The sequence below is a fragment of the Dictyostelium purpureum genome (genome assembly GCF_000190715.1).
Source record: "Dictyostelium purpureum unplaced genomic scaffold DICPUscaffold_301, whole genome shotgun sequence".
NCBI lineage: Eukaryota > Evosea > Eumycetozoa > Dictyosteliales > Dictyosteliaceae > Dictyostelium > Dictyostelium purpureum.
In genome coordinates this window covers 14,809-41,696 of record NW_003519637.1, presented here as the reverse complement: position 1 = coordinate 41,696, position 26,888 = coordinate 14,809, and the positions used below count along the sequence as shown (strand labels likewise).

The 26,888-nt window shown below is 25.6% G+C and overlaps 8 protein-coding genes across 8 annotated transcripts; 5 read left to right on the top strand and 3 right to left on the bottom strand.

Moving 5' to 3' along the window:
* Positions 1–170: 170 nt before the first annotated feature.
* On the bottom strand, positions 171–999 carry DICPUDRAFT_39631 (uncharacterized protein; the record flags this gene model as incomplete). Its single annotated transcript, XM_003291787.1, has 3 exons — positions 171–576; positions 719–845; positions 906–999. The coding sequence occupies 3 exons, from the start codon at positions 997–999 to the stop codon at positions 171–173; spliced, it is 627 nt and encodes a 208-aa protein (XP_003291835.1).
* Positions 1,000–2,696: 1,697 nt separating this feature from the next.
* Positions 2,697–3,167, top strand: DICPUDRAFT_11881 (uncharacterized protein; the record flags this gene model as incomplete). The annotated part of the gene is made up of 1 exon (XM_003291795.1): positions 2,697–3,167. A coding segment is annotated over one exon (471 nt), but the record flags the coding sequence as incomplete, so codon positions are not given.
* A 3,491-nt stretch (positions 3,168–6,658) lies between these two features.
* On the bottom strand, positions 6,659–9,990 carry DICPUDRAFT_82497 (uncharacterized protein; the record flags this gene model as incomplete). Its single annotated transcript, XM_003291786.1, has 5 exons — positions 6,659–6,861; positions 6,928–8,772; positions 8,832–9,346; positions 9,423–9,722; positions 9,791–9,990. The coding sequence occupies 5 exons, from the start codon at positions 9,988–9,990 to the stop codon at positions 6,659–6,661; spliced, it is 3,063 nt and encodes a 1,020-aa protein (XP_003291834.1).
* A 3,554-nt stretch (positions 9,991–13,544) lies between these two features.
* DICPUDRAFT_156484 (uncharacterized protein) lies at positions 13,545–15,425 on the top strand (the record flags this gene model as incomplete). The annotated part of the gene is made up of 2 exons (XM_003291794.1): positions 13,545–14,018; positions 14,199–15,425. The coding sequence occupies 2 exons, from the start codon at positions 13,545–13,547 to the stop codon at positions 15,423–15,425; spliced, it is 1,701 nt and encodes a 566-aa protein (XP_003291842.1).
* A 406-nt stretch (positions 15,426–15,831) lies between these two features.
* Positions 15,832–18,469, top strand: DICPUDRAFT_156483 (uncharacterized protein; the record flags this gene model as incomplete). Its single annotated transcript, XM_003291793.1, has 2 exons — positions 15,832–16,163; positions 16,273–18,469. 2 exons carry the CDS (start codon positions 15,832–15,834, stop codon positions 18,467–18,469), a joined length of 2,529 nt encoding a protein of 842 aa, XP_003291841.1.
* A 566-nt stretch (positions 18,470–19,035) lies between these two features.
* On the top strand, positions 19,036–21,676 carry DICPUDRAFT_156482 (uncharacterized protein; the record flags this gene model as incomplete). The annotated part of the gene is made up of 3 exons (XM_003291792.1): positions 19,036–19,962; positions 20,032–20,848; positions 20,919–21,676. The coding sequence occupies 3 exons, from the start codon at positions 19,036–19,038 to the stop codon at positions 21,674–21,676; spliced, it is 2,502 nt and encodes an 833-aa protein (XP_003291840.1).
* Positions 21,677–22,104: 428 nt separating this feature from the next.
* DICPUDRAFT_156481 (uncharacterized protein) lies at positions 22,105–23,149 on the top strand (the record flags this gene model as incomplete). The annotated part of the gene is made up of 2 exons (XM_003291791.1): positions 22,105–22,380; positions 22,457–23,149. The coding sequence occupies 2 exons, from the start codon at positions 22,105–22,107 to the stop codon at positions 23,147–23,149; spliced, it is 969 nt and encodes a 322-aa protein (XP_003291839.1).
* A 217-nt stretch (positions 23,150–23,366) lies between these two features.
* DICPUDRAFT_99148 (uncharacterized protein) lies at positions 23,367–26,312 on the bottom strand. The gene is made up of 2 exons (XM_003291785.1): positions 24,855–26,312; positions 23,367–24,772 (listed from the first exon to the last, which is right to left on the bottom strand). The coding sequence occupies exons 1-2, from the start codon at positions 26,050–26,052 to the stop codon at positions 23,430–23,432; spliced, it is 2,541 nt and encodes an 846-aa protein (XP_003291833.1). The 5' UTR covers positions 26,053–26,312; the 3' UTR covers positions 23,367–23,429.
* Between the last annotated feature and the right edge of the window lie 576 nt (positions 26,313–26,888).

Genomic DNA, 26,888 nt, shown 5'->3' with positions numbered 1-26,888 from the left:
ATATTTATTTTATTTTTATTATTTTTTTTAATAAAAATCCATTTTAAGATTTATTCTTTTTAACCTTGAATATACTGAATGACGATGATTTTTTGATTTTTGATTTTTTCGAATTTTTTTTTTTATATTTTTATATCTGTAGTTATTACTTATTTATTTAAATATATATTTTAACCGCAACATGACTTATTACTATCACCACCACTGTTATTCCCTCTTTTTGAAAGATCTCCTTCACTAATTTGAACACCTAATTGTTCAAGATTAACATCACCATTATCTATTTTTGTAATAATTGAACGAGCACATTTTAAAAATAATTCTTCGACACCATCACCCGATAATGCACTTGCCTCCATAAATAAAAGATCATTCTCTTGAGCTAATCTTGATGCTTCCAAAAATGAAACTTCTCTTTCTTCTGATAAATCTGCTTTATTTCCTACTAAAATAATTGTAACATCTTTGCTTGCCAATGCTCTGGCATCTGATAACCAATTATTAATATGATTATAACTTTCCCTGCTTGAAACATCATATACTAATACTACACCTGATGATCCACGATAGTATGATCTATTAATAATAAAATAGTTTAGGAAATATTAATAATCGATCTAATCATAAACAAAACAAATCATCACCATCATCATCATCATCATCATCATCATCATCATCATCATCATCATCATCATCATTTATTTAAATAAATATATACCTTGTAACCGATCTAAATCTTTCTTGGCCTGCAGTATCCCAAATTTGTAATTTAACTGCTCTACCTTGAATATCAATAATCCTTGATGCAAAATCTACACCTATTGTATGACTCGATTGACTTTTAACTGCAGTTTTAATTAGTATAATGTGTTTTTTTAACTTTTGTTATAATAGTTTATACCTACATCTATTATCTGTAAATCTATGTAAAAGACAGCTCTTTCCTACTGAGGCATCTCCTAATATAAGAAACTTAAATAAATATAATGATTTACCCATATTATATGAAATGTGAGGTAAAAAAAAAAAAAAAAATTAAAAGTTTTTTAAAAAATATTATTTTTTATTTTTTTTTTTTATTTAATTTTTTTCTATTTTTTTTGATATATATTTAATTTTCGACCTACTATTCTCTTTTAATTCAAATAAAATTTTGATTTCTATTTTAGGTTTAAACTAAAATAACTGAATATGTGGCACAGTATATTTATTTGAAAAATATTTATTTTATCTATTTAATTTCTTTTCTTAATTTTTTATTAACATTGTTTTTTTTTTTATTAAAATAATTATAAATGTAAACAATCTTTATCTTTAAATATAAAAAGATACATTCCCTCCCAATTTATAAAAATATCTCTTTGTTATAAAAATGTTCCTAATAATTTAGATAATGTATTTTTACAATGTGGGTTAAACATTAAAAAATAAATATATCTATGAAGTTACTGGTAATAATCATAAGAAGAAATAAATTTATAAATAAAAAAATATATACAAACACCAGTGCGTGTTCATTTTTTATTTTCTTAGTTATAATTCAAAAAATATAACATAGTAGGAATGAGGAAAATAAATTATTAAAAAAAAGTTTTATATTTTGGTAAATAAAAAATTTTAATTAATTTTAGTTCTTTTTCTTATCACTCCTGATTCTTCATCACTATTCGATTCTTTATCACTATTTGATTCTTCATTTTCTCTGGAATATCTTTTCTTTTCTTTAAAAAGGGGATGTTTAAGTCCAATAAATTAATGTCAAACAAATTTCAAAAAAAAAGCAAAATTCCAACTTTTTTTGTTTTTTCGTGAAAATAAATAAATAAAAATATATTTATTTTAAAAGTTAATATATTTATTTTTAAAAGTTTATTTAAAAATTTACAGTTAATAATAATGAACATTACAAACTTCATGGAGGAACACACTATGACATTCACATTGAGATCTAATATATGAATTTCCTTTATAGCTTACACCTTGAACTGGACTATTACTACACAAAACAAGCACCTCTTTCTTTTCTATTTCCATCAATTGCAACATTAATGAGCTTTGGGATTATTACTGTATTTCTTGATGTTTTTCTTGATGTTTTTCTAGTACTTGGTAATTGGTTATTAATTAAATGAAATATAAAATCTCTGGAATTGAATTTTTCTTGGCTATTTCTTAAATACAATTGTGTACAAAACGTCATTTAAATAACTCTTGGATAGTTGGGCGAGCGGTTATTTCTCTGTGGGTTTATCATTTTCACTATTATTATTATTGTTATTGCTATTGTTATTGTTTGTATTTGAATATAAATTTAATTTTTTTTTTTATTTTTTTTAAATCAATTCATAATAAAAATTTTTTTTTTTTAAATTAATTTTTTAATTTATTTTTAATTTTTTTAATTTATTTTTAATTTTTTTTTTTTAATTTTTAATTTGTTTTTATATATTTTTTTTTACCACCAATTTATTCAATTATACAAATAAAAAAAAAAAAAAAAAAAAAAAAAAAACAAATATTTCTCTCTTTAAAGAAGAAAATGTAAATATAAAAAAAATAATAATTTTTAAAAGATTTATTTATTTTATAAATATTAACTTTTATTTTATTATTGATTATACCAAAGAATGAAAGTTGATAGCCAAACAAACCACAGTATAAATAGTGCAAATTCATGCTCAACCTCAATTTCAAGCAATGAGTTTAATGATTTATTTTGGAAGGTGTTCCATAACGAATTAATTTTTAAAACTATAATTAAGTTTTTAGAGAATAACACCATGGTTCATTTTAATTCATTTGAAAAATGCTATATTGGGAACCGAATTAAATGGTCTAATATTAAAAGTTTACAATGGATGGTCGAGAACAAACAATTTGCCCTTTTAAAAGACAAGCTGCAATCAAACCAATACATACACATCAATCATATTGGCATTAATAAATTCTTTCAAGACTGCAATGATCAACAGATTATTCACTTGTTATACGAAAAACATAGGTCTCAATTAGGAATGGTTAATTTATTGGAAGTAGCTTCAAAATACCAAAATTTTACAGCATTAAACTATTTTTTAAATATTATTATACCCAAGCTTTCAGTTTTTTCCCAAACATTAGAGTTTGTTATAAAATATTCAACAGCTAAAGTTTTAGACTTTATTTTAAATCATTTGTACAATAATAATAATAATAATAATAAAATACCATTAATCGAACCATTAGAACATATAAAATATAAAACATTTCAATTGGCATTTTCAAATAATGTTGATCAAGAACAAATGATAAAATATATAATTGATAATGGTTACTATTTAAATAATTATATCAATAATGACTCATCCAATAATATTAATAATAATCCTAATAGCGTTCCATCAACAATTGCCCCATCACACTTGTCTCCTGGATCATTAAGTAGCTCAACCCTAGATCTTTTTATAGATGACGACCAGCAATCAAAGAATTCAATTCAAAAATCAAATAATTCAATCCAACAAAATAATTTAATAGAGTTTAATAAGTTTATAAGTTTTAGTAACATTCAACTAAAGAATAAAATATTAAATCTCTCAACACCATTAGTTTGTAAATCAGATATAAAAGAATTTAATGAAAATGTTCTAAAAACTTTTAAAGATTCCTCATATGAAGAATTGGAATATTGTATTAAAGTGTTATATAAACTGTGCCACTCGAAATATAATGATATTCCCAAAGAAATTCAGAAAGAACTGGATTTAAAGCAACAAAACTCTTCTTCATCCCAAATTCAACACTTTTTAAAGTATTTAATTTGCACCGAAACTTCTTCAAATCCATTACAAGGTGATTTTTATTTCGAGTACAATGAAATTCTTCCATGTTCAAGTATTATTTTAGTTTCAACTCTAACTGAACTAACATTCAGTCCAATTGGTTTAAATAATTTAATAGAATGGTCAAAAAATATTCAAATCAATAATATCGACAACAATAAATTTAAATTTCCAATTCAAATTCAAAAAATAAATAGTATTAATATTCAAAATATTAATCAGAATGAAATTTATCAAAAAGATAGAATGGTCCAATTTTTTGAAATGTATTTAAATCAGCAACTTATTCAATTTGATATTGACTTTTCAGCAATATTATTAAACTGTACTATAGAAACTATTTTGAAAATTGCAGAAATGGATGGATTTCCAAGAGATAAATTATTGATCCCCAATTTAAAGTTTCAAGAGTTTAATAAGTTTAAATGGTATTTAGATTTCCTAGTTTTACCAAATGTAGCAAGAGATAAAATAGAACCATTTTTAAATTTACCAATCATTTCAAATAGAGAAGAAATTCAATACCTATTTGATAATTTTGATTTATTCAAAAAGAAAATGGAAGGACCCTGTTTCTTTAATCAATTTAGTACCCAGGCATCATCCAAAGCATTTGAATTGGCCTCACTTGCTGAATACAATATAATAAAGTCTGGTTTAAGAATTAGAAAGAACCACACATTATATCCACATTTCGTTTCAAGTCTTTTAAGCTGCAATATTGACTCTCTTAAATCCATTGAAGGTTTGGCAAACTGCGGATTCTTTAAGACTATACCATTCAAAATTGAAGTTTGTAGCCTGATAAAAGAATTTAAAGATCAACCATTTGAACAATTAAAAAACCTATTCGAATATCTTAGCATTACTGGTTATAATGTTTTGGGTTTAATTAGTAATACACAAATGTATTATGATACTATCAAAGCTCTATTAGAATCAACAAATCATTATTCAAGAGATCAAATTTTTAAAGAAATTTATATCAACTATGACATCCACCCAAAACAATCTTTAAGGCTCTTTATATATTTTGTAATGAATTCTAATTTCAAAGTAGCATATCACATTTTAGAAAGACTCAACTCATTCCCTTGTGAATACAATAGAAATATGTTAAACGAATTTATTACCCAAGTATTCTATGACGATCTTCTAGATACGGTTGGCTCCCCATATGAAATTTTTGATCAACAAACCTTTTCAATCAAGAAACCAAAATATAAATTCTCTGAAGTATACCCAATCTTAGCACTAATGCTCAACAAAATTCCAAAATTCTATTTCAATGCACTATATTTAGTATTTCAACATCTTTACAACACATTATTATCAAGCGAAGGTGTTACTTTAGAACTATTGGATTTGGTTCATTATTTCTTTTATGACTATCAAATATTCATTCAAGTAGATTTTTATCAAATATTTTATTATCTTCATATCAAATCACCTCTTCTTAGCAACTATATCATGTCCAAGCCATATTATTTTGAAAAGCAAATTCAAGACCTTAATGGTGATCCAATAATAAATAACAATGGAATTCTTTCGTTTCAAACTATTTCCGATTCTACAATTGACCAATTATTCAACAAACTATATGTTTATATTTCGAAAAACTATTTTAAAACTATGAACAGCTTAAATCTCAGTAATAACAGTAGCAATAAACCAATTAGTAATAACTCTAAAAATAACAAAGGAAACAATTTTTATAAAAATTCTGGGGGCAACAATAGTCTTAGTAGAAGCAACAGCTGCAATAATTTTATAACTATCGACGACTATAGTGATGGAAAATATAGCACCTATAAATATAATGGTGGACAAAACAATGAGGACCATCAAATAATGGATACTTTTGATAATATCACAGGGGATAATAGCAACCCACAATCTCAACATTATCATAACGATATCGAAATGAACCATATTTCCTCAAACGATAGCAATAATAAAAATAACTCCAATTATATTAGTGGTAATAACTTTGAAAATGATGAAGAATTCAATTTCTATGATGAGGATGATGAAGATGATGATTTTTTTGGTGATGAAGATTACAATACCCATCATGTTAACAATAAAGAAGAAATAAACCATTCAAGAAACCTCTCTCTTATTATGGATATTGAATACTTTTTAAAAATCAACCGATTGGATATTGTATTTTATATTTTCAAAGATGAACAGAGTCAGTTTAAACAAATGCTATCATCCTCATATGCAAATAATTTCAAATTTGTTAGATCATTATTGACAACAATTCAATCAACAAAGCCTTTCAAAGATCTCATTCAATTAAATATATTCTCACTTGCAACAATCTTAGAAGAGTCAATTCACTTGGACCGATTGGATTTGGTTAAATATCTATTAGAAAATTACAAATGTGAAACTATGCAAATAAATAGATTCTATTGGATTTTTAACAAAAACTATTTAAATTTAGCAAAATATCTTTTTGAAAATCATATTTCATCATTGGGCTTATATGAAAGAGATTTCTTTAAAACTTCAAAATCAACTATAATCAAATTGGTAACAACAACAAACCACAATCAAGATAATAACCAAAAACAGTCAGTATATTTATATGATGGCCCTGATTTTTATGATGTAGCCTGTTCAAAGAATTATCATCAAATGTGTCAATTAATTTTCAAATACTATCCACTCCACATTCAAATTAAGCAAGAATTATTATTACAAGAGTAAATTTCAAATCAAAAAAAAAAAAAAAAAAAAAAAAAAAATTACAACATATAGTTTTCAAAAATCATAAAAATAAATAAAAAAAAAAAACTAGTTTATTTTTTATTATTAAAAAATTATTTTTATTTTTTATTCTTTATAGCTTTTAATTTTATTGATAATATTTTTAAATTATAACGATTTTTCTTGTAAAGGACAATTGCTGCTAAAATAGCCAAAGATAACAAAACACAAGGAACAACTATAACTACTGACAGTAGCCAATTGTTTTTATTATTTATCCCACAGTCTGATTTAAATTCTGGTGTAACCAAAACACTGAAATCTGATTAAGAAAATATTAAAATTAATACTATTTTATATGATTTAAATACAATAAAATTTTAATTACCTGGGTCAATTAAACAAGAAACTTCGCAATGAGGTAGATTTAAAGATACTATTACACTAGTTTCGTTAGTATCTACTGAGCTAGAAATAAATGTTTCTCTATTATCAGAAAATACTTTATTAATAAATCTTCCAACTAACTGACGTGAATTTTTATAAACTACAATATAGTTTGCATCTTCTTGGTTATCGGCATTTGATATGTCAATTGAGGCATCATTTTGATTACACATATCTTTATTATTTTCTTGAGTAGTGGCTGAAAGGAAGGATAATGAGAGTGTATTTAATGAATTTTCATAAAGATAATTTGAAATATTAATTGAAATTTTAATAGATTCTTTAGGAACAATAAACTTTGTACTGCCAAACTGAAACTCTTTTTCATCTTTTACCTCTTCGATAATATATGTAATTTTTGAAATATTACCTATTGTTTGATCGAATTTGTAAATATTTTCTGACGATTCTTGATCTTTTACCCAACTATCTTGTAATGAATGGCTTGCTACTATTGATCCATTTATTGATATTTCATTTAATGAAATAACAGATATTTTGTAGTTTGTTTCTTTACTATTCATTTGGACTCCACCACTTTTATCGACAGTAGTGTTTACAACAGGGGCTGTTATACTCAAATCTTTTTTAAGAGAACAATCATAATTGCTGTAATCTTGAGAACAATCACATTGACCAATAGTTGTGTTACATTTTCCATTTATTGGTGAGGTGCAATTATTTGGGCATTCTTTAATTGGGTTTATATATTTAAAAATACCGAAACCTGTAAAATATACATCACTATTTGATATCAAAGTAACAATAACATTATGAATACCACTACCCGAAGCCAAAATACATTGAATTTGATTAGATGATATATGTTGAACTGGACAATTTAACAAACCAACACTAACTAAATAACCAGATGAGATACTTTCCGGGAAATTCCCATTCAGAGTAACATTTCCACCATTGATAGTGCAAGGCAATACTGATGAAACATAGTGTAATTGAATTGAACAATCTACACCAGTAAATTTTGATGAACATTTACATTTACCAACCGATTCATCACACATACCTCCATTTAAACAATCACGTGAACATTTAACTTTAGAACAGTCATCTCCTAATCTATCTTGAAGACAAGAGCATATACCTGTTTGGGTATCACAAGTTCCAAACCCGCTACAATTATTTGGACATAGGGATACTAGTGTGCATGAACCACTTGATGTTAGATCTTGATAACCCGGTTTGCAAAAACAACTTCCAACGCTATAATCACAATATGTATTGGAACCACAACCAGCTTGATCCTCAACGCAGATTTTATTTTCAGACTTCATACTAATTATATATTCACTAGATAGCGGTGGTGGAGGAATTTGATTACCAAGACTATTATCATCTATTGCTATTTTTGTTAAAATACTGGTTTCTGTAAAAAGATTTATATCTGAGGTTGAACAAATAACTTTATAAAATGTTGCTGAAATTACTTCACAATTTGAACTACCAATTTTTATTTTAATGGATGAAATATTATATGATAAATAAGAACCCTGGATAATTAATTGTTTTAAAACTGCGTCTGGAAATATATTGGTTACTTTAGGTACTGTTGGTGCTGTTGCGACTGTAAAAACCTGACTTAGTGAACCGTCTTCTGACTTTGCTTTAAAAACAACTTCTATTTTTGGTGGAATAATTGATTTAGATATCCATACTTTAAACATTCTTGAAGGTGTTACTGTAGTAAATTCATAGTTAGAAAGGGGTGAAGAAAGAGATATATCATTTCTACTAATTCCAATATCTTTACCATATACATATAAAGCTTTAAAAAAAATAAGTAATCTTTATATGTTTTAAATTATTTTTTATTGTTATACTTACTTTGTTCGGATATATTATACCATGAATTAGGTAGAATGGTGGTGCAAGATGGAGCCGGTGGATAATTAGTGAATTGGTTACCATCAAAATTTGAAGGGTATTGGGAAATATAACAAGCAAAACAAGAAGGAATGACACCACTTAACATATTACCTCTAACAAATAAATCAGGAATTAAACAAAAACTTTCATCTATTGTACCCGTAAACTTATTGCCTAAATGTAGTTGCAATAAATTTCTAAAATCGGAATATTTCCATGCTGTAAAGTCTATAGGTAGACTGCTAATAAAACTTATATGGGTAAGCCTTGGAGAGGAAACAAAAAAGTTTTTGGGATCATTAAATTCACCATTGTTTATATGAATAGACTCCAGGGTTGGGTGTGGTAAAATTGGAAATTCATTTCCTATATTAAATAGTCGAAAATCTCCTATAATAGAAAATGATTTTAAATTTTTTAGATTTGTTAAATCAATCATTGATGATGGCGCACTAGCAGAAAATATCATATCTCTAAAATATTAATAATAAATAAAATTAGTATTGATTAATTTAACTTAAAACTTTGTTATATATTTTTTATACTTACATATTTTCAATATTATTACCTTCTGGAATTAATGAAAAGGGTGGGAAACTTCCAGGTACAAGAAGCGTACCTAAATCAATTTTAACAAAGCTAGCTAAACCACACGTTACAATATTAGAATAATCGAAAGGGTCATATGAATATAATTCTAACATCTGGAGCTTTTTAAAATTGTCCATTACTGGAAGATTAGTTGTGGTAAATGAAAATTTTTTTAATTCTAAATTTTCCAAGTTTGCAATATCATTATTCAAAGTAATACTACTATTCTTTCTTTTTGAACCATATATTTCAAATTTTCTATTTAAAAAAACATATTAATAAAAAGACCTTAAAATTAATTTTTTAAAGTATTATCTATAACTTACATCTCTTTTAAAGTACTAATTTTTGAAAAATCTAATTGAAAAGAAATTGAATCCTGTCTAATACTTAAAAAATAAACAATTTTTAGATTAGGGGAAACCGGTTGGGTGAACATATTACTTAACGAAGTACCCATACAATAATAACATTGAATTATATTTAATCTTGGGTGATTAAAATCACTTAAAAATGTTGATTCCATATAACCAGACCAAAGAGAAAAATCTACTAAATATTCGAAACATGATATATCTGAATATTTAACCTCTATTGTTGTTTGCTGTTGGATGTGTCTAATGTTAAATTTTAGAGTGAATAATTTGTTTTATTTAAAAACAATTTTTAATAAATCTCTTACATTTGCGAAACTCTTCTTTTATTTGAATCATTTGGATCTAGAGTACAACTTATGGATGAACTACACTCTACAGCTTGTGTTACTCCAATAACATTAAAAAATGCTTTTAAACAATTAACTTTAGTATTGAAAATTTAATAATTAGTAAAATAATAAAAAAAAATAAAAAAAATAAAAATTTTTATTGAATTTTTATTTTGAGAATAAAAAATGAATCTTGCCCTCGCTTTCAATCAATAGTTGTGAGTTAATTAATTGTATAATAAATAATACATGTATCAAAATGATAATTTTTTTAATCATTTTCAAATTCATATTTTTAATTATTATGTATAGTTATGAAAAATAAATAAAGAATAAAGAAAAATATAAAAAAAAAACATAAAAAAAAAAACATAAAAAAAAAAAACGAAATAAATATTTTTAAGTCTTTTTCTTTGAGAAAAAAGCACTTAAAAAATAAATTAAGAATTATTTTTTTTTGAGAATAAATATTTTAATCATTAGTAAATATGAAATTGGAAATATGTAAATTTTTTAAAAATATTTTTTTTTTTAATTTAATCCCTCAATAAATAATTACAATTTATTAATTTTTAATCCCTTTATAAATAAAAAATTATTTTAGATTGTATTTTTTTGAAAACTTTGATTGATTAAGTTTTAAATCGTTTTATGAACAATTTGAAAAGCTAAAATGGTTTTTTCAGATACAATTTGGATTTTTTTTGGTTATATTTGTGTGATTTTTATTTTAAATTTCTTTTAATTTTTTTATTTTATTTTTTCATTTTTAAAAATTTTTTTTTTTTTTTTTTTTTTTTTCAAAAAAAATTTTTTTATATTTTTTAAATAAAATATTTTGTTAAAATCAAATTTCATTTATTTTTTTTTTATTACAAAATAAAATATAAATAAATATAAAATGTCAGAAAAAGTAAGTAAAATACAATTTTTACAATTAATGATAAAGTAAATATCCTTACTAATACATTAAAAATTTTATAAATTTAATTAATTATTTTTATTTTTCTTAAATATTAATAAAAATCATAATAATAATAAATAATTATAGGCTTTAGAATTAAAAAACAAAGGCAATTCAAGTCACTCTGCTAAAAACTATAATGATGCATTAAAATATTTTTCAGAAGCAATTGAAATTGAACCAAATAACCAAGTTTTATATAGTAATAGATCAGCATCATACAGTGCATTAGGTAAATTTGAAGAGGCATTGGAAGATGCCAAGAAAGCAATTTCATTAAAAGGTGATTGGTCAAAAGGTTATTTAAGAGAAACTGTTGCATTATATAATTTAGGTCGTTTTGAAGAAGCCGAAAAAGCAGCAAGAAAAGGTCTTGAATTAGAACCAAACAATGCTCAATTAAAAGAAAGTCTTGAAGATGCAATGGAAGCAATTGAAGGAAAAACCAATCCAATGGGTGCTGTAGCTAATCTTTTTAACCCAGCAAACATTGCCAAATTAAAGAGTAACCCAAAAACCTCATCATTCTTCTCACAACCAGATTTCGTTAGAATTATTGAAGAACTTCAAAGAGATCCAAATCAAATGAACAAATATCTTCAAGACAAACGTATTTTAGCATGTTTTGGTGTTGTTTTAGGTATTGATATTAATGCCGCCGAGGCTCCACAAGAACCACCAGCTCAAAGATATCAAGAGCCACCAAAACAACCAGAAAAACCAAAAGAACAACCAAAAAAACCAGAACCAGTTCCAATGACTGAAGCCCAACAAGAAAGAGACTTTGGTAATAAAGCATATATGAAAAAAGAATTTGAAGTTGCTCTTCAACACTACGATAAAGCCATCGAATTAGATCCAACCGATATTTTAGCTATGAACAACAAAGGTGCAGTTTACTTAGAACAAGGTAAAGTTGAAGATGCCATCGCTCAATGTAAATCTGCTCTCGAAAAATCATTTGAAATTCGTGCTGATTTCCGTATTAAATCAAAAGTTTACACTCGTCTTGGTAACTGTTATCTCAAGAGTAATAATATCGATGAAGCTTACAAAAACTACGAACATGCTCTTCTTGAAGATAAAAACAATGAAACTTCAGCCAATATGAAAAAGATCGAGAAATTAAAGAGAGAACGTGATGTTGAAGCCTACATTAATCCAGAAATCTCTTTACAAGAAAAGAATAAAGGTGTTGAACACTTTAAGAAGGGTGAGTTCCCAGAAGCCATCAAAGCATTCGAAGAAGCCATTCGTCGTAATCCAAAAGATCACACTATTTACAGCAATCGTTCAGCTTGTTATGCTAAACTCTTAGAATACCCATTAGCCATTAAAGATGCTGACAAATGTATCGAATTAGATCCAAACTTTGTTAAAGGTTATATTAGAAAAGGTGCTGCTCTTTTTGCCATGAGAGAATACACTAAAGCTTTAGAAGTCTATGATCAAGGTCTTAAAATCGATGAAAACAATCAAGAACTTTTAGATCTCTCTAAAAAAACTGTTTATGCCCTCAACAAACAACAATCAGAACTCACTGACGAAGAACGTCTCCAACAAGCTGCCAAAGACCCAGAAATTCAAACAATTCTTTCTGATCCAGTCATGAACCAAATCTTAAAAGATATGCAAGAAAATCCAAAAGCTGCTCAAGATCATCTTAAAAACCCATTAATTAGAAATAAATTCCAAAAATTAGTTAATGCCGGTATTGTTAAATTAGGTTAATAATAAAAATAATAAAGTAAAAAAAAAAAAATATTTAATGGATATAAAAAAAATAATATATACTTTTTTTATATTTTTAATTTAAAAAAAAAAAAAAAAAAAAAAAAAAAACCCTTAAACCGTTTTTTAAAAAAAAAATTATTTATTTTAAGTTGTCTTTTTTTTAACCAAAAAAAAAAAAAAAAAAAAAAAAAAAAACCCCCCAAAAAAAAAATAAAAAAATAAAAAAGGGGTGGGTTTTAAAAAAAAAAAAAAAAAAAAAAAATAAAATTTAATTTTCTTTCATACCTCAAAGCGATGAATTTTAAATGTTTTTTTTTTTAGATTATTATTTAATTATCTAAAGGTCAAAAATGTCAAAAAATAAATAAATAAATAAATATAAAAAAAAAAAAGAAAAAAAAAAATGTGAAATGACTATATTTTAAAAAAATTAAATTAAAATTTTTTTACTTTTTTTAATTTTTTTTTATTTTATTTATTTTTTTATTTTTTGTTAAAGATTGTTTAATAAAACCCATTTTTTTTTTTTTTTTTTTTTTTAACACATTCCTTTATTCTCTTTTAAAGTTTCCCCTTTATTCATTCATTTATTTATTTTTTATTTATTTATTTATTTATTTATCCATTTTATTTTTTAAATATACTTTATATTTTTAAATAATACCTTAATTAAATTATGGATGGTGTAGAAATAATAGCAAAATCAATTAAAAACAGTGCTATTGAAAAAGTATTTGGTATAGTTGGTGTACCGATTACTCCAATTGCATATGAATTACAAAAGCAAGGTGTTGGATTTTTTGGATTTAGAAATGAACAAAGTTGTAGCTATGCTGCAAGTATTGTCGGTTACTTAACCGGGTTACCAGGTTTATGTATGACTGTAAGTGGTCCAGGTATGGTTCATGCTTTGGCTGGTGTATTAAATGCACAATCAAATGGTTGGCCTTTAATTTTAATGTCATCAAGTATTTCTCTAAATGAAATCGGAAAAGGTGGTTTTCAAGAATCTAAACAAATGGAATTAGCAGAGCATTATTGCAAAAAGGTTTACAATGTTACAGAAATCGATCACTTCCCAGAAATTTTAAAGGATGCAATCGAGACAAGTTTATCCAATAGACCAGGTCCAGTTTATATTCAATTACCTGTAAGTAATATAATGGTAGAAATAGTTTTAGTATTTGATTTATAATTTATAAAAATATATAAATATAAATCATATAAATAGTGGTGAATAAAACCATAATTCAGACAATATTTCTTTATTATAAATAACAATAATATTATGTAAAGTTATTATTTTACTAATTATTTTTTTTTTTTATAGTCAAATATTATTAAATCAAAAGGTGAAGCAAATATTAGAGAAGCAGCAGGTTATGGATCAATTGCAATTAAACCAATTTTACCAGATATTAATAAAGTAAAAGATGCAGTTGAGTTATTAATCAATGCTAAGAGACCGTTGGTTATTGGTGGTAAAGGTGCAGCCTATTGTAGATGTGAAAATGAATTACTAGAGTTTATTGAAACTACTAAAATCCCATTTTTACCATCACCTATGGGAAAGGGTTTACTTAGAGATGACCATCCATTAGTGGTTGGTGCAGCTAGATCATATGCCTTAAAGAATGCAGATGTAGTTTTGGTATTAGGTGCTCGTTTAAATTGGATGTTTGGGTTTGGTAAAGCACCAGTCTTTTCACCATCAGTTCAATTTATTGTTGTAGATGTAGACCAAAACGAGGCAGTTAATAATCCAAATGTTAAACCAGCAGTTAGTATCGTTGGTGATGCTCGTTTAACTATTGCCGAAATGCGTAAACTTATTGGTGATAGTAACTCGATGGCATTACCATTATCAATTGAAGATTCATGGTGGGTAAACTTGAAAGCAGATATCGAAGTCAAAACTAAATCATTAATGGCATTAATGAATGAACCACAAATTAATGACACCGACTATTTAAATTATCACAAAGTTTACAACTCACTTAGAAGTTTCCTTTTCCAAGAAGATAGTATTTTTGTCAATGAAGGTGCCAACACAATGGATATTGGTCGTATTTGTATTAATCAATCACTTCCACGTAGTCGTTTAGATGCTGGAACCCTTGCAACTATGGGCGTTGGTGTAGGTTACGCTATTGCTGCTCAAATTTGCTTCCCAAGTCGTCCAGTTGTTTGTGTTCAAGGTGATAGTGCTTTTGGTTTTAGTGCTATGGAAATGGAGGTTGCCGTTCGTTACCACTTACCAATTGTTTTCATCGTTTTAAATAATAATGGTGTTTATGAAGGTTTAGAGTCAATGTCCGATGATAAATATACCTGTTCTACTGAATCTGCTTCACTTCACGTACCTCCAACCTCTTTATTGGTTGACGTTCAATATGAAAAAATCATGCAATCATTTGGTGGTTCTGGCTATTCAATTTCAACCCTCTCTTATTTAAATGAACTTTGCCAACAAATTAAAAACAAAGAAATTAAATTACCAGTACTTTTAAATATAAAAATTAAACCAACTGGTACCAAACCAAAAATTGTTCATTAATTATGTAAATAAAAAAATAATAAATATTAATAATAATAATAATAATAATAATAATAATAATAATAATAATAATAATAATAATAATAATAATAATAATAATAATAGTTTTATATTTATTTAATAAGTAAAAATAAAAAAAATATTTAATTTTAATTTTCTTTGAAAAAATATCATTTTTAAATTATATATATGTACTTTAATATTAGTTTAATCAGATATTTAATTATAATTTTTAAATATTTTTTTTTTAAATAGTAAAAAAAGCGCCACAAAATTTTTTTTTTTTTTTTTTTAATTTTTTTATTTTTTTGAATTTTTATTTTATTTAAATTTTTCATATCACCAATCTAATTATAATTATCATTTCCTTTAATTTTATATATATAAATACAATAATAATAATAAAATGATGTATAGTTCAGGAACAATAGATGATAAAAATACTATTAAAACGCAACAACCACAATTCCAAAAAGTTAAAGACGAAGCTAAAGAATGGACCAAAACGAAATTTTTAAATTTTTTAAATAGTTTTGTGTTAAAGAAAAATAATAATAGTAATAATAATGATAATGGCAATAATGATAGTAATAGCAATAATAAAAAACAAGATATTTATTATTATACACAGGTCGAAAAAATGATTAAAAATGAAAAATCAAGCTTATATATAGATTTTACACATATAGAGTCATTTGATAAAGATTTATCAAAAGCATTATTATTTGAATATTTTAGGTAATAATTAAAATATCAATAAACAAATAACAATAATAATAGTAAATAATAATAATAATAATAATAATTAATAACCAAATTATTAATATATCTTTATAATATTATATAGATTAGAACCATCATTAAAACAAAGTTTATCAATTTTTATTCAAGATCATTTTCCAAAATTTATGAGTAAAATTAATAAAGAAAAACTTATATTGTCAATTTGTTGTTTTAATGTTTTAAATTTTGTTCATATTAGAGAATTAAGATCAAGTAGAATTGGTTCATTATGTTCAATTTCAGGTACAGTTACAAGAACATCAGAAGTTAGACCAGAATTAGTTATTGGGTCATTTATTTGTAAAGATTGTAATACATCATCACAGCCAATACCACAGCAATTTAAATATACAGAGCCAACTAAATGTTTAAATCCTCTATGTTCAAATACCAGACGTTGGAAAATTAATATGGAAGAATCAACATTCACTGATTGGCAAAAGGTTAGGGTTCAAGAGAATAATAGCGAAATTCCAGGTGGCAGTATACCACGTTCATTAGAGATTATTTTAAGAGGTGATTCGGTTGAAACTGCTCGTGCTGGTGATACTTGTACATTTGTTGGAACTGTGAATGTAATTCCTGACGTATCGAAAATGGCCATTGGTACCAATGCAACCATTGTCAAAGGTGTATCAGCTCCTTCTTCGGATAAAGGGGGTAAGGATGATTTTGGTGGTGTCAGTGGTTTAAAGGATCTTGGTATTCGTGAAATGAACTATAGAGTTTGTTTCTTTTCGCAGTCTGTAAGATCTAATGTTTCAAAATCCAATTCAATCAATAAAAAAGATTCACCTGAAGATCATATCAAAAGTAGCTCAAACGATGAAGATGACGAAGAATTGGAGTCTAAAGAATCATTTTTAGAATCATTACCAGAAAAAGAAAGAGTCGCATTAACCAAGATGTTAAAACCAACCAAAATTTATGAAAAGTTAGTGCATTCCATTTGTCCCTCTATTTTTGGTAATGAAGAAATTAAACGTGGTGTATTATTAATGCTATTTGGTGGTGTGCATAAAAAAACACCTGAAAAAATTAGACTTCGTGGCGATATCAATGTGTGTATTGTAGGTGATCCATCAACTTCAAAAAGTACCTTTTTAAAATATTTAAATACATTTTTACCAAGAACTGTCTACACATCCGGTAAAGCATCATCTGCTGCTGGTTTAACCGCTACCGTCGTAAAAGATTCAGATAGTGGTGATTTTAATATTGAGGCTGGTGCTTTAATGTTGGCTGATAATGGTATTTGCTGCATTGACGAATTTGACAAAATGGAACCATCAGATCAAGTTGCAATTCACGAAGCTATGGAACAACAAACTATTTCAATCTCTAAAGCTGGTATTCATGCAACATTAAATGCTAGAACAAGTATTTTAGCCGCTGCTAACCCAATTGGCGGTCGTTATGATAAAACTAAAATCTTAAAGCACAACTTAAATATTGGTGGCCCATTAATGAGTAGATTCGATTTATTCTTTGTTGTAGTCGATGAACCAAACCCAGAATCTGATAAAAGAATTGCTCAACACATTGTATCTATTCATCAAAAGAAAGAAAAGGCTTTTCATTCACCATTCTCTGCCACCGAAATTAAAAACTATATAAAGTATGCTAAATTTATTCTACCTGTCATTCCACCAGAAAATTACCATCTCTTTGAAATTTATTATGATAGATTAAGACAAATGGAGGTACAAGGCGGTAGATCAACATCCTATCGTATTACAGTAAGACAGTTAGAGTCATTGGTTAGACTATCAGAATCATTAGCAAGATTACATTTGGATACAGTGGTTAAAAAAATATATATAGACGAAGCTTTTAGACTTTTACAAAAATCAATTATTCATATTGAAACAACCGATGTAGTTTTAGGTGAAGAAGAGGAAGAGTTAACCATTAAACAAAACAATAACAATAGCAACAGCAATAATCAAGACGAAAATAATGATAATAATTTAATTAAAATGGATTTCGCCAAATATTCACAATTAAGTAAACTATTGGTTTTAGCTATAAGACAACTAAAAAAAGAATCTGGTATCAAACAAATCGATCTTGTTGATTGGTATCTTAATGACCAAATAGAATCAAATAATATAACAAAAGAAGAAATGGATACTGAAAGAATAACAATTAGTAAAGTAATTAGCCGTATGATATATACAGATAATATTTTATTGATTTTAACACCCAATGACGACCATGATCATAGAGTTTTAATTATTCACCCAAATCACACCGATTAAAAATAATAAAAGAATTCAATTGGATTGGTTTTACCATTTATATTTTATTTTTGGTTGTTTTCTCCATTTTGGTTTTTTTTTTTATTATCATTATTTTTCCTTTTTTTTTTCTTTTTTTTTCTTTTCTTTTTTTTTTTTGTTAATATTTATTTATTATCGGGATACAAATAATAAAAGACATACAACGTTTTTATTTATTTTTTATTTATTTTTTTTTAATTTTTATTTTTTTTTATTTTTTTTTTTTTAATTTTTTTTTTTCTAATTTTTTTTAAAAATTATTTATTTTTTCTAAAATATCTTTATAATTTAATTCTAATAATAAAAAGTTAGGTGACACAGATATCTTTTTTTTTTTTTTTTTAAATACTATTAAATATTCAATCAAAATAACTCTTCACCTAATTGTAAAATATTTTCAATGTATTAAAAAAATCTTTAAAAAAAAAAAATTTTAATTTTAAAATTTTTTTTTTATCATAAATTTTAAACAACATACACCAACAACCAATAATAATAGTAATAATAAACAACACAGTTTTATATATGTATTTGTAATTTTAAAAATGAATAAATTTAATAAAATCTTTAGAAAATCCATGGCTATAGGGAGTCATGGTGGTGAAAATTCATTATCATCATCACCACCAAAATCATATAGTGGCAGTAGTGGCAGTGGATCATCGCTAAATCATAGTACAGGCAGTGCACCAAATAGTCATCATCATCCTAACATTCAACACTATTCATCATCCCCAAATTTATTAAGCAATACCAATAATAATAATAATAATAATAATACTTCAGTATCGTCGGGATCACTTTCATCTTCACCTTCTAGTATATCAGCATCAACTTCAACATCATCTAGATCATTAAATAATAATATAGCTTCAACATCAATTGGTAGTAATGGAGGTGGACCAAGTTCAAACAACCTATATTCACAATATAACCCATTGCCATGCATAGATTTTGAACAAATATTTTTACCATACATTAGAGATGGCGATAGAATTAAAAACTATTTTCTAGTTCATTCAATTTTATCAAAAAAAGGTATACCAACAACAGCACAAGGAGTAATTGAACACCAACAACAACACCAAAATCAAGATGGCACTATCATTACAACCACTATTATACGTAATCGTAGTCAAAGCGAACAAGATTCTCAATCTAAATCATCATGGCAACCATTTTATAAAAAGAATTCAAATGTTTCATTCTTGGTTATTTGTTCAAAGAATATTGTAATTTTAGATGCAACTTCCCACCCATTCACCATCACTAAAAAAATATCAATTGGAGACATAAAGGAAATAGTTTTTGAAACTTCAGATTTAGGTCTATTTACAATCGAATTAAATCCAAATCCACACACTGACCATTCCAATCCCAACTTACTTTTCTTTACAGTTGGGTGTGAAAAGAAGGATATCTTTGAACAACTAAATCAGTCGTTTGATGAAATGTTAAAAGATTATTATAGTGTAAATATACAATTATTTATTATTTATTAATTAATTATTTATACTAACTCTCTTTTTTTTTTTTTTCAGGATAAAAATAAAGATTTATTTATATTAAAAAAATGTAATATGTTAAGTAGTGTCGATCAAACATATAAAAAAGAATTTAAGAATCATGTAAATCAATTATTAGATGAAATTTCAATGTATGGTTTTACAGCACAAGATCTTTGGGAAGGTAATGCAGATTTAAAATTTTGGGTAGATAAGATTAAAGATAAAATTGAATGGAACAGTGATGAAAGATTCCTTGTAGAGTTTATTTTACCTCAAGAGATGAATTGTAAAAGGGTTTACAGGGTTCCAAATGATATTCCTATTAAAGAAATTATAAATTTCCTTTGTATCAAAGCTCAAATTATTCAAGACTCATCAATATTTACCCTTGCAACCATTAAAGGCAAAGAATTGGATGAAATCGATGTATTGGGTGATTATGGTTTAGGTTCATTCTTTGATAATTGGCAATTAGTTTTAGTCGAAAAAGGTAAAACAAGAAGTGCAGGTCTTTTTAATTTAGAGGTTCACTTTCCAGATAGCCCAGAATATAGAGGAAGATACCACCGTGTTTTAGAGTTGGATGGATATATGTGTGCTTCCAAGTTAGTAAATTATATTGGAGAACAAATGGAAATTAATAAATCACACTTGTATTCTATCAAATTGGAAATTATAGTAAATAATAGTAATAATGGAAATAATAGTGCATCTCTACCTTCCTCAAACTCCATAGTTTTAGAAGATGAGGATTATTTAACAACTCATGGTTTAGGATCCAAATTCTTAAAATGTAAATTAAAACTAATACCAAAAAAACTACCAAAGGCCTCAAAAGATAAATTAAAAAGTAAGTAAATTTAACCATTATAATTATTATATTAGTTTAAACTTTTTATATTAATTAATTTTAAAATCAGATTTAGAAGTTACAAAATTAATTATCGATGATATTGTAGAAAATGCATGGAAAGAATTTAATCAAAGAAAACAAGAAAAGGCATCAATTATTTGTAACGAAATAATAAACTCGATAATAGATACAACCGTAATAGAATGCCAAAGAGCATCAACTTTAAGTTTAAGAATGGCCTCATTAAGCATTGTTGGTCGTGCTGCAATGTATAAAATATTGGCCCAAAAGGAACAAGAGGAATTAAATTATTATAAACTAGAGGGTCAAAAAGCAATTATTAACCAAGCTAAAGATTTAGTAAATAGTCTATCACCAGTAGCTGGCCCAAGCTCAGATGTTCAATTAGACGATAAAACAGGTTCAAATTCATTACATCGTGTTGCTCCACCTCCACCACCACCAATTTTAGGTTTCAAGAACTTCAAACCAAAAAAGAAAGCTATCGAAGAGACATCTAGTACATCTACTCCTGCTCATTTGAAAATGAATAATCCTATGATGGGTTTAGGCAGTGTCGATATGAATCAAATCCTTGGCATGAGAAATAAACTAAGATCCCTTAAAAAACCGGAAGAGGAGGATTCAAAACTAAATCAAGAAGACAGAAATAAAATGGTAAACTTTACTCTTAGAAATACAAAAAATATTCAAAAAAATCAATCAAATCCAGTTGTAACAAATGAAACAAACGAACTAATGCAAAAACTTCAAAAAAGACATCAAGCCGCAGCATTAGATGCAGAAGATTTAGGGGATTCTTAAATTTAATTTTTAATAAAAAAAAAATTTTTGCAATATAAAAATAATAATAATAATATGATAATATAGTGATATGATTTTAATAATAAATAATAATAAATAATTATTAAAATAATAATTATCAAAAATTATTAAATAAAATACTTTTCTATTAATTTAATAATTTTAGAAAAATTTAGAAATTAATTATTCCTTTTTTGTTTTAATATCTGTTTTAAAAATAGTAATAATTGATGAATACATAACTCAAAAACTCAATAAAAGTGATATAAATATAATTAAAATTAATTTAAAAAAAAAAAAAAATTAAAAGTATTAAAGTCTTTTTATTTATGTTAAAAATATTTTTAAAAAATTAAAAAAAAATAAAAAAATTCTTTTAAAAAAAAATACAACTTTTAATTAATAATTAAACCTAAAGATTAGTAAAAATGGAATATAAAAAAAAAGAAACTATTACAATAGGAAAAAAAAGAGGAAGAGAAGCAAAGATAAACTATGACCTTTATGGTGACGATAACGCACCTTTTAAAATATTGTTTGTAATGGGATTTCTTCAATCTGGTGAAGCATGGAAGTTGCAAATAGATTATTTTAGAAAAAATAAAGATTTTCAAATTTGTGTTTACGATAATAGAGGAATTAATAACTCGACATCCTTTAGTTTATCATTAAAAGAAATGGCATTTGATGCAGTAGATTTATTGGTATTTATTTATTTATTTAGTTATATATAAAAAAATAATAATTTTAATAATTGTTTTTCTTTTTTATTACAACCAGGATCATTTAAATTGGAAAAACAATATTAATATTTGTGGAGCTTCTTTAGGGGGTTCAATTGTTACACACATTTGTAACATTATTCCAGATAGGATAAATTCTGCTATAATTAGTGCGCCTCATATTGGATTGTTTTCACCATTTATTTCATTAGGTAAAAAAAAATTTTGTAAATCATTTTTTATTAAAAATGATAGAGAGAAATATTATACTTTAATTTCTTCTATTTTCTCGGATGAACATTTAAACAGTCCTTCAGTGTCAGAACCAAACAAAACAAAAGTTCAAGCTATGATAGATAGAGCAATAAAAAACAAAGATAAAACCCCCAATCCATCAATTATAACATTATTTAGTCACCTCTATATATATATTTCAACAAAATTTACAAACAAAGATTTTAACAACATCAGAAAAAACAATATTAATGTATTAGTTTTAGGTGGTGAAAAAGATGTTTTAATTCCTTTAAATTGTTTAAAAAAAGATTTTGTTGAAAGATTGCAAACCAAAAATTTTAAAATATTCAAAACTGGCCATTGTATAAATTTAGAAAAACCAAAAGATTTTAACGAAACAATTAGTGACCATATTACAAAAAAAAATTTGAATCTACAACATTATTATAATGATACCAATTCTAAAAGATACTTTAATTTTTTAAGTATCAAAAGATTTCTAAAATTTAAATAAAAATATAAAATCGTGTAAGCTATACTAAATAAAATATAAATGGTATTTTATAATATTTAAAAAAAAACTTTATTTTTTATTTTTTTATTTTACATTTATAAAAAAAAATCTTGATTAAAATTTTTGAGATTTTTTAAATTCCCAAATAATTGAAATGTTGGTGTGATTATTGTTGCGTTGATTTTTGTTGTTTTTTAATAATATTTTTTTTTTTTTTGATTTTTTTATCTGAGGTAATATTTACAAATGGATATTTTTTATTTAAATTAAATATAATATATTAAAAACATTTAATTGGAGCCGCTCTTGGAGACTCGCAATTTGAATCATTATTTGTTGTAGTAGTAGCAATATCGCTATCTGTGTTACCACCACTATTTTTGTTATTGCTATTGTTGCTATCTTTTCCATTATGATTGCTACTGTTGCTATTATTATTTTGACTTGTTGAACTACCAAAAACAAAATGGCCTCCTCCATTACTAAAACCACCCGATGGGCCTCCGTTATTATCATTATTTCGATTATTTGAGAGCATTGAAAACCCATTACATTGATCCTTTTGTTGTAATTGTTTTTCGTTATTATTATTATTATTGTTATTATTATTATCGTTATTATTACTATTACTACTATTACTATTTAATTGATTTTGTTGAAATAAGTGGGATGTCATAGTTGGGGCAAATGGATTCAACTTAATACCATTGTTGCTCATATTTAAAGGTGGTGGTTGAATGTGGGATTGTTCTAAATGAAAGGATGTTTTTGATGGTTGTGTTTGCTGTTTATTTGTTTTACTATTTTGATTTAATGGTGAAGGTATTTTTATGGATGATTTTGAAAATGGATTTTCTTGATTTTGTTGTTGTGGGAATTTAAGGGTTTGTGTCATTTGGGTTATAATTGATAAAGAGGCGACCATATCAGTACTTGGGGATATAGTTGATTGAAAATCTTTTGGTGTAAAAGTTAAAGGTGGTTGTGTTGAAATATCTAATCTTGGCATTGGATTTGGCTTTATTATTTCATAAGATCTTCTTTTTGAAGGAGATGCAAGAGAACGTAGGCCCATATCGTTTAAGACATCATTGATTACTTTATATATGAAAATATATTGGTCGAGGGTTTGAACCATACCTTTACGTTGTCTTCTTAACTCTAAAACAGAATCCTTTATAGAGATATTAATTTGTGTTGGATCGTTGGAATATCTTTCAATTTTAGCCATGTTGATATTGATACTAATAAATGTACCAGAACGTCCAATGCCTGCAGAACAATGAACGATGACTGGACCGTTGGTGCTTTTGGCATTACCTCTTTGTTTGAATGTATTGACCATAACTGAAAGTGTTCTGATATGTGACGATGATGGTGGGGCACCGCAATCTGGCCATTGGCCGTAATGCAACAAGACAACCTCTCTTGGAAATTCCTCTCCCTTTTTATAAAGATGAAGTGAGCTGACACCAATATCTTTAAACATTACTTTTTTATGTAAATGCACCCAAAATGATCCATACTCTTGTGGTTGTTGTGAAGTCTCTGGATAATAGACATCTGCTTTCTTTTTACCATTTTCCTCTAATTTTGTTAAACAAACTATTACCGATGATCTTTCTATATAATTACAATAAATAATGTAACAAAAAAATTAATAAATATGAAAATATATAATGTATATAATTTATTTTATATTTACCCTCCCAAACCATTCTCCAAAAATCTTTGACTGTTGAAGGTAGTGGTGCTTGACAAGCAATGTAATATCTATAGGAATTTGGTACCTCGCCATTAATATAATTTGCATTAATGTAATCTCCATCACCGCTTTCTATTGGAGTCAAACGAACCCTAGTTGATTCATTTGGTAAAACATCGTGGTATCTATTTTTTCCATAATTATTTGGTTGTAACGCACTAAAAAACTTTTCTTCATCATGTTTTCTATTATCTAAATCGTTGTGGCTGTAATGTCTTTGATGATGTTTGTGTGTTTTTCTTGAGGTACCCAACTCTGGTTTTTTAATAAATTCAAATTCCTGCCTCATTCTTTCCTTGTCTTCATCTAACAATGATAATGAGGTTAAAAGTGATGGTGGTGAAGAAGACATACTATTACTAGCTGAAGTTGAAGTTGATGTTGAAGTAGTTGATGCTGATCCATTACCATTCGACATAGATGATGAATTTGAAAATAATGATGATGATGAAAAAGAAAATGGGCTGGTAGTAGTTTGTATTGGTGTTGAATCGATAACATTTGATAAATTTATACCATTACTATTATTTAAACTATTTAGTGATGATGAAAATGAATTATTATGATTATTATTACTATTATTTGAAATTGCTGCTTTTTTAAATTGTGGTTGGAGTGAATGAATTTGTTGTTGTTGCATCTGTTGCATTTGTTGTAATTGGACTTGAGCTTGAGTTGGTAATGAAGAATTACTAATATTTAATGTTTCTGATGATTTTAATTGTGGTGGTGGTATATTTAAAAGATTTATTGAAGAAGTAGATAATGATTTTGTATTATGCATTGCCAATGTTCTGGCATGATTACTTGAGACATTCAATGGCCCAATTGTATCAACCTCCATTGCCTCGGTACTACTTAAATTTGGTGATGATGAATTATTAATAATTGCATTTGTCGATGAAAGCTTTAATAAATTTGGTGTTCCTGAATTATCAGTGGTAGTTGTTGTTGTGGATGGTGAAGACATTGTATTAGATGTGTTTGTTGTTGTTATTGTTGGAATTATTTCTGGAGTAGATGATGATGCTAAAAAACTTGAAGGGATAGTTGTTGATGTTGAAATTGGTATATTTAAATGAGAGTTCAGCGAGTACACTGAATTAGTGCTGTGTCTGTAACTCATAGAAATATTCATAAATTTTGATTGTTGAATTCTAAAAATTCAAAACCAACAAAAAAAAAAAAAAAATTAATATTGTGACCAATTAAACAAAAAATAAAAATAAATAAAAAAACTATTTTTATATTTGTTATTAGAAAAAAAAGTGATAAAAATAAATTTTTATCTTATTTAAAAATGTTATTGTTTTATTTTTTGGTTAAAAAACTATACAAAAAAAAAAAAAAAAAAATGTGGTGGAATTATTTAATACAAATTATATATGTTATTATTTTAAATAATTTTTAAAATAAAATTAAAAAAAATTAAAAAAAAATTTTAAAAAAAATTTTAAAAAATAAAAAAAAATTTTAATTTTTAATAATAATATACGTTATTTAAAAAATTTTTTTTAATGAAAAAAAAAAAAAAAAAAAAAAATGGTCTTTGTGCACAGAGCAGTTTAAACAATGTTTGTGCTCTTTTTGTGGTTTTTTATTTGAAAATGAAATAAAAAAAAAAAAACTATTTTAAAAAAAGATGTAAAGATAAATAATGGTCTTTATATAATTTTATAAAAAATAAAAATATTGTTTGTATCTAATTTTTTTAAAAAATAGAATTGAAAATTTATTATAAAAAAAAAAAAAAAAAAAAAAAAACACAGCCCGCTTTCCAAACAAAAAACCAGTCTTGAAAAAAAAAAAAAAAGAAACGACCAACACCCCCAATTGTGAAAAAAAAAAAAAAAAGAAGCTAACTTTTTGAAAACTGAAAACACTTGTTTTTTAAAAATAAAGACATCATTTTTTTTTTAAAAAAAAAATTTTTTTTAAAAAAAACATCCCCGCGGTTTTTTATTTTTTTTTACA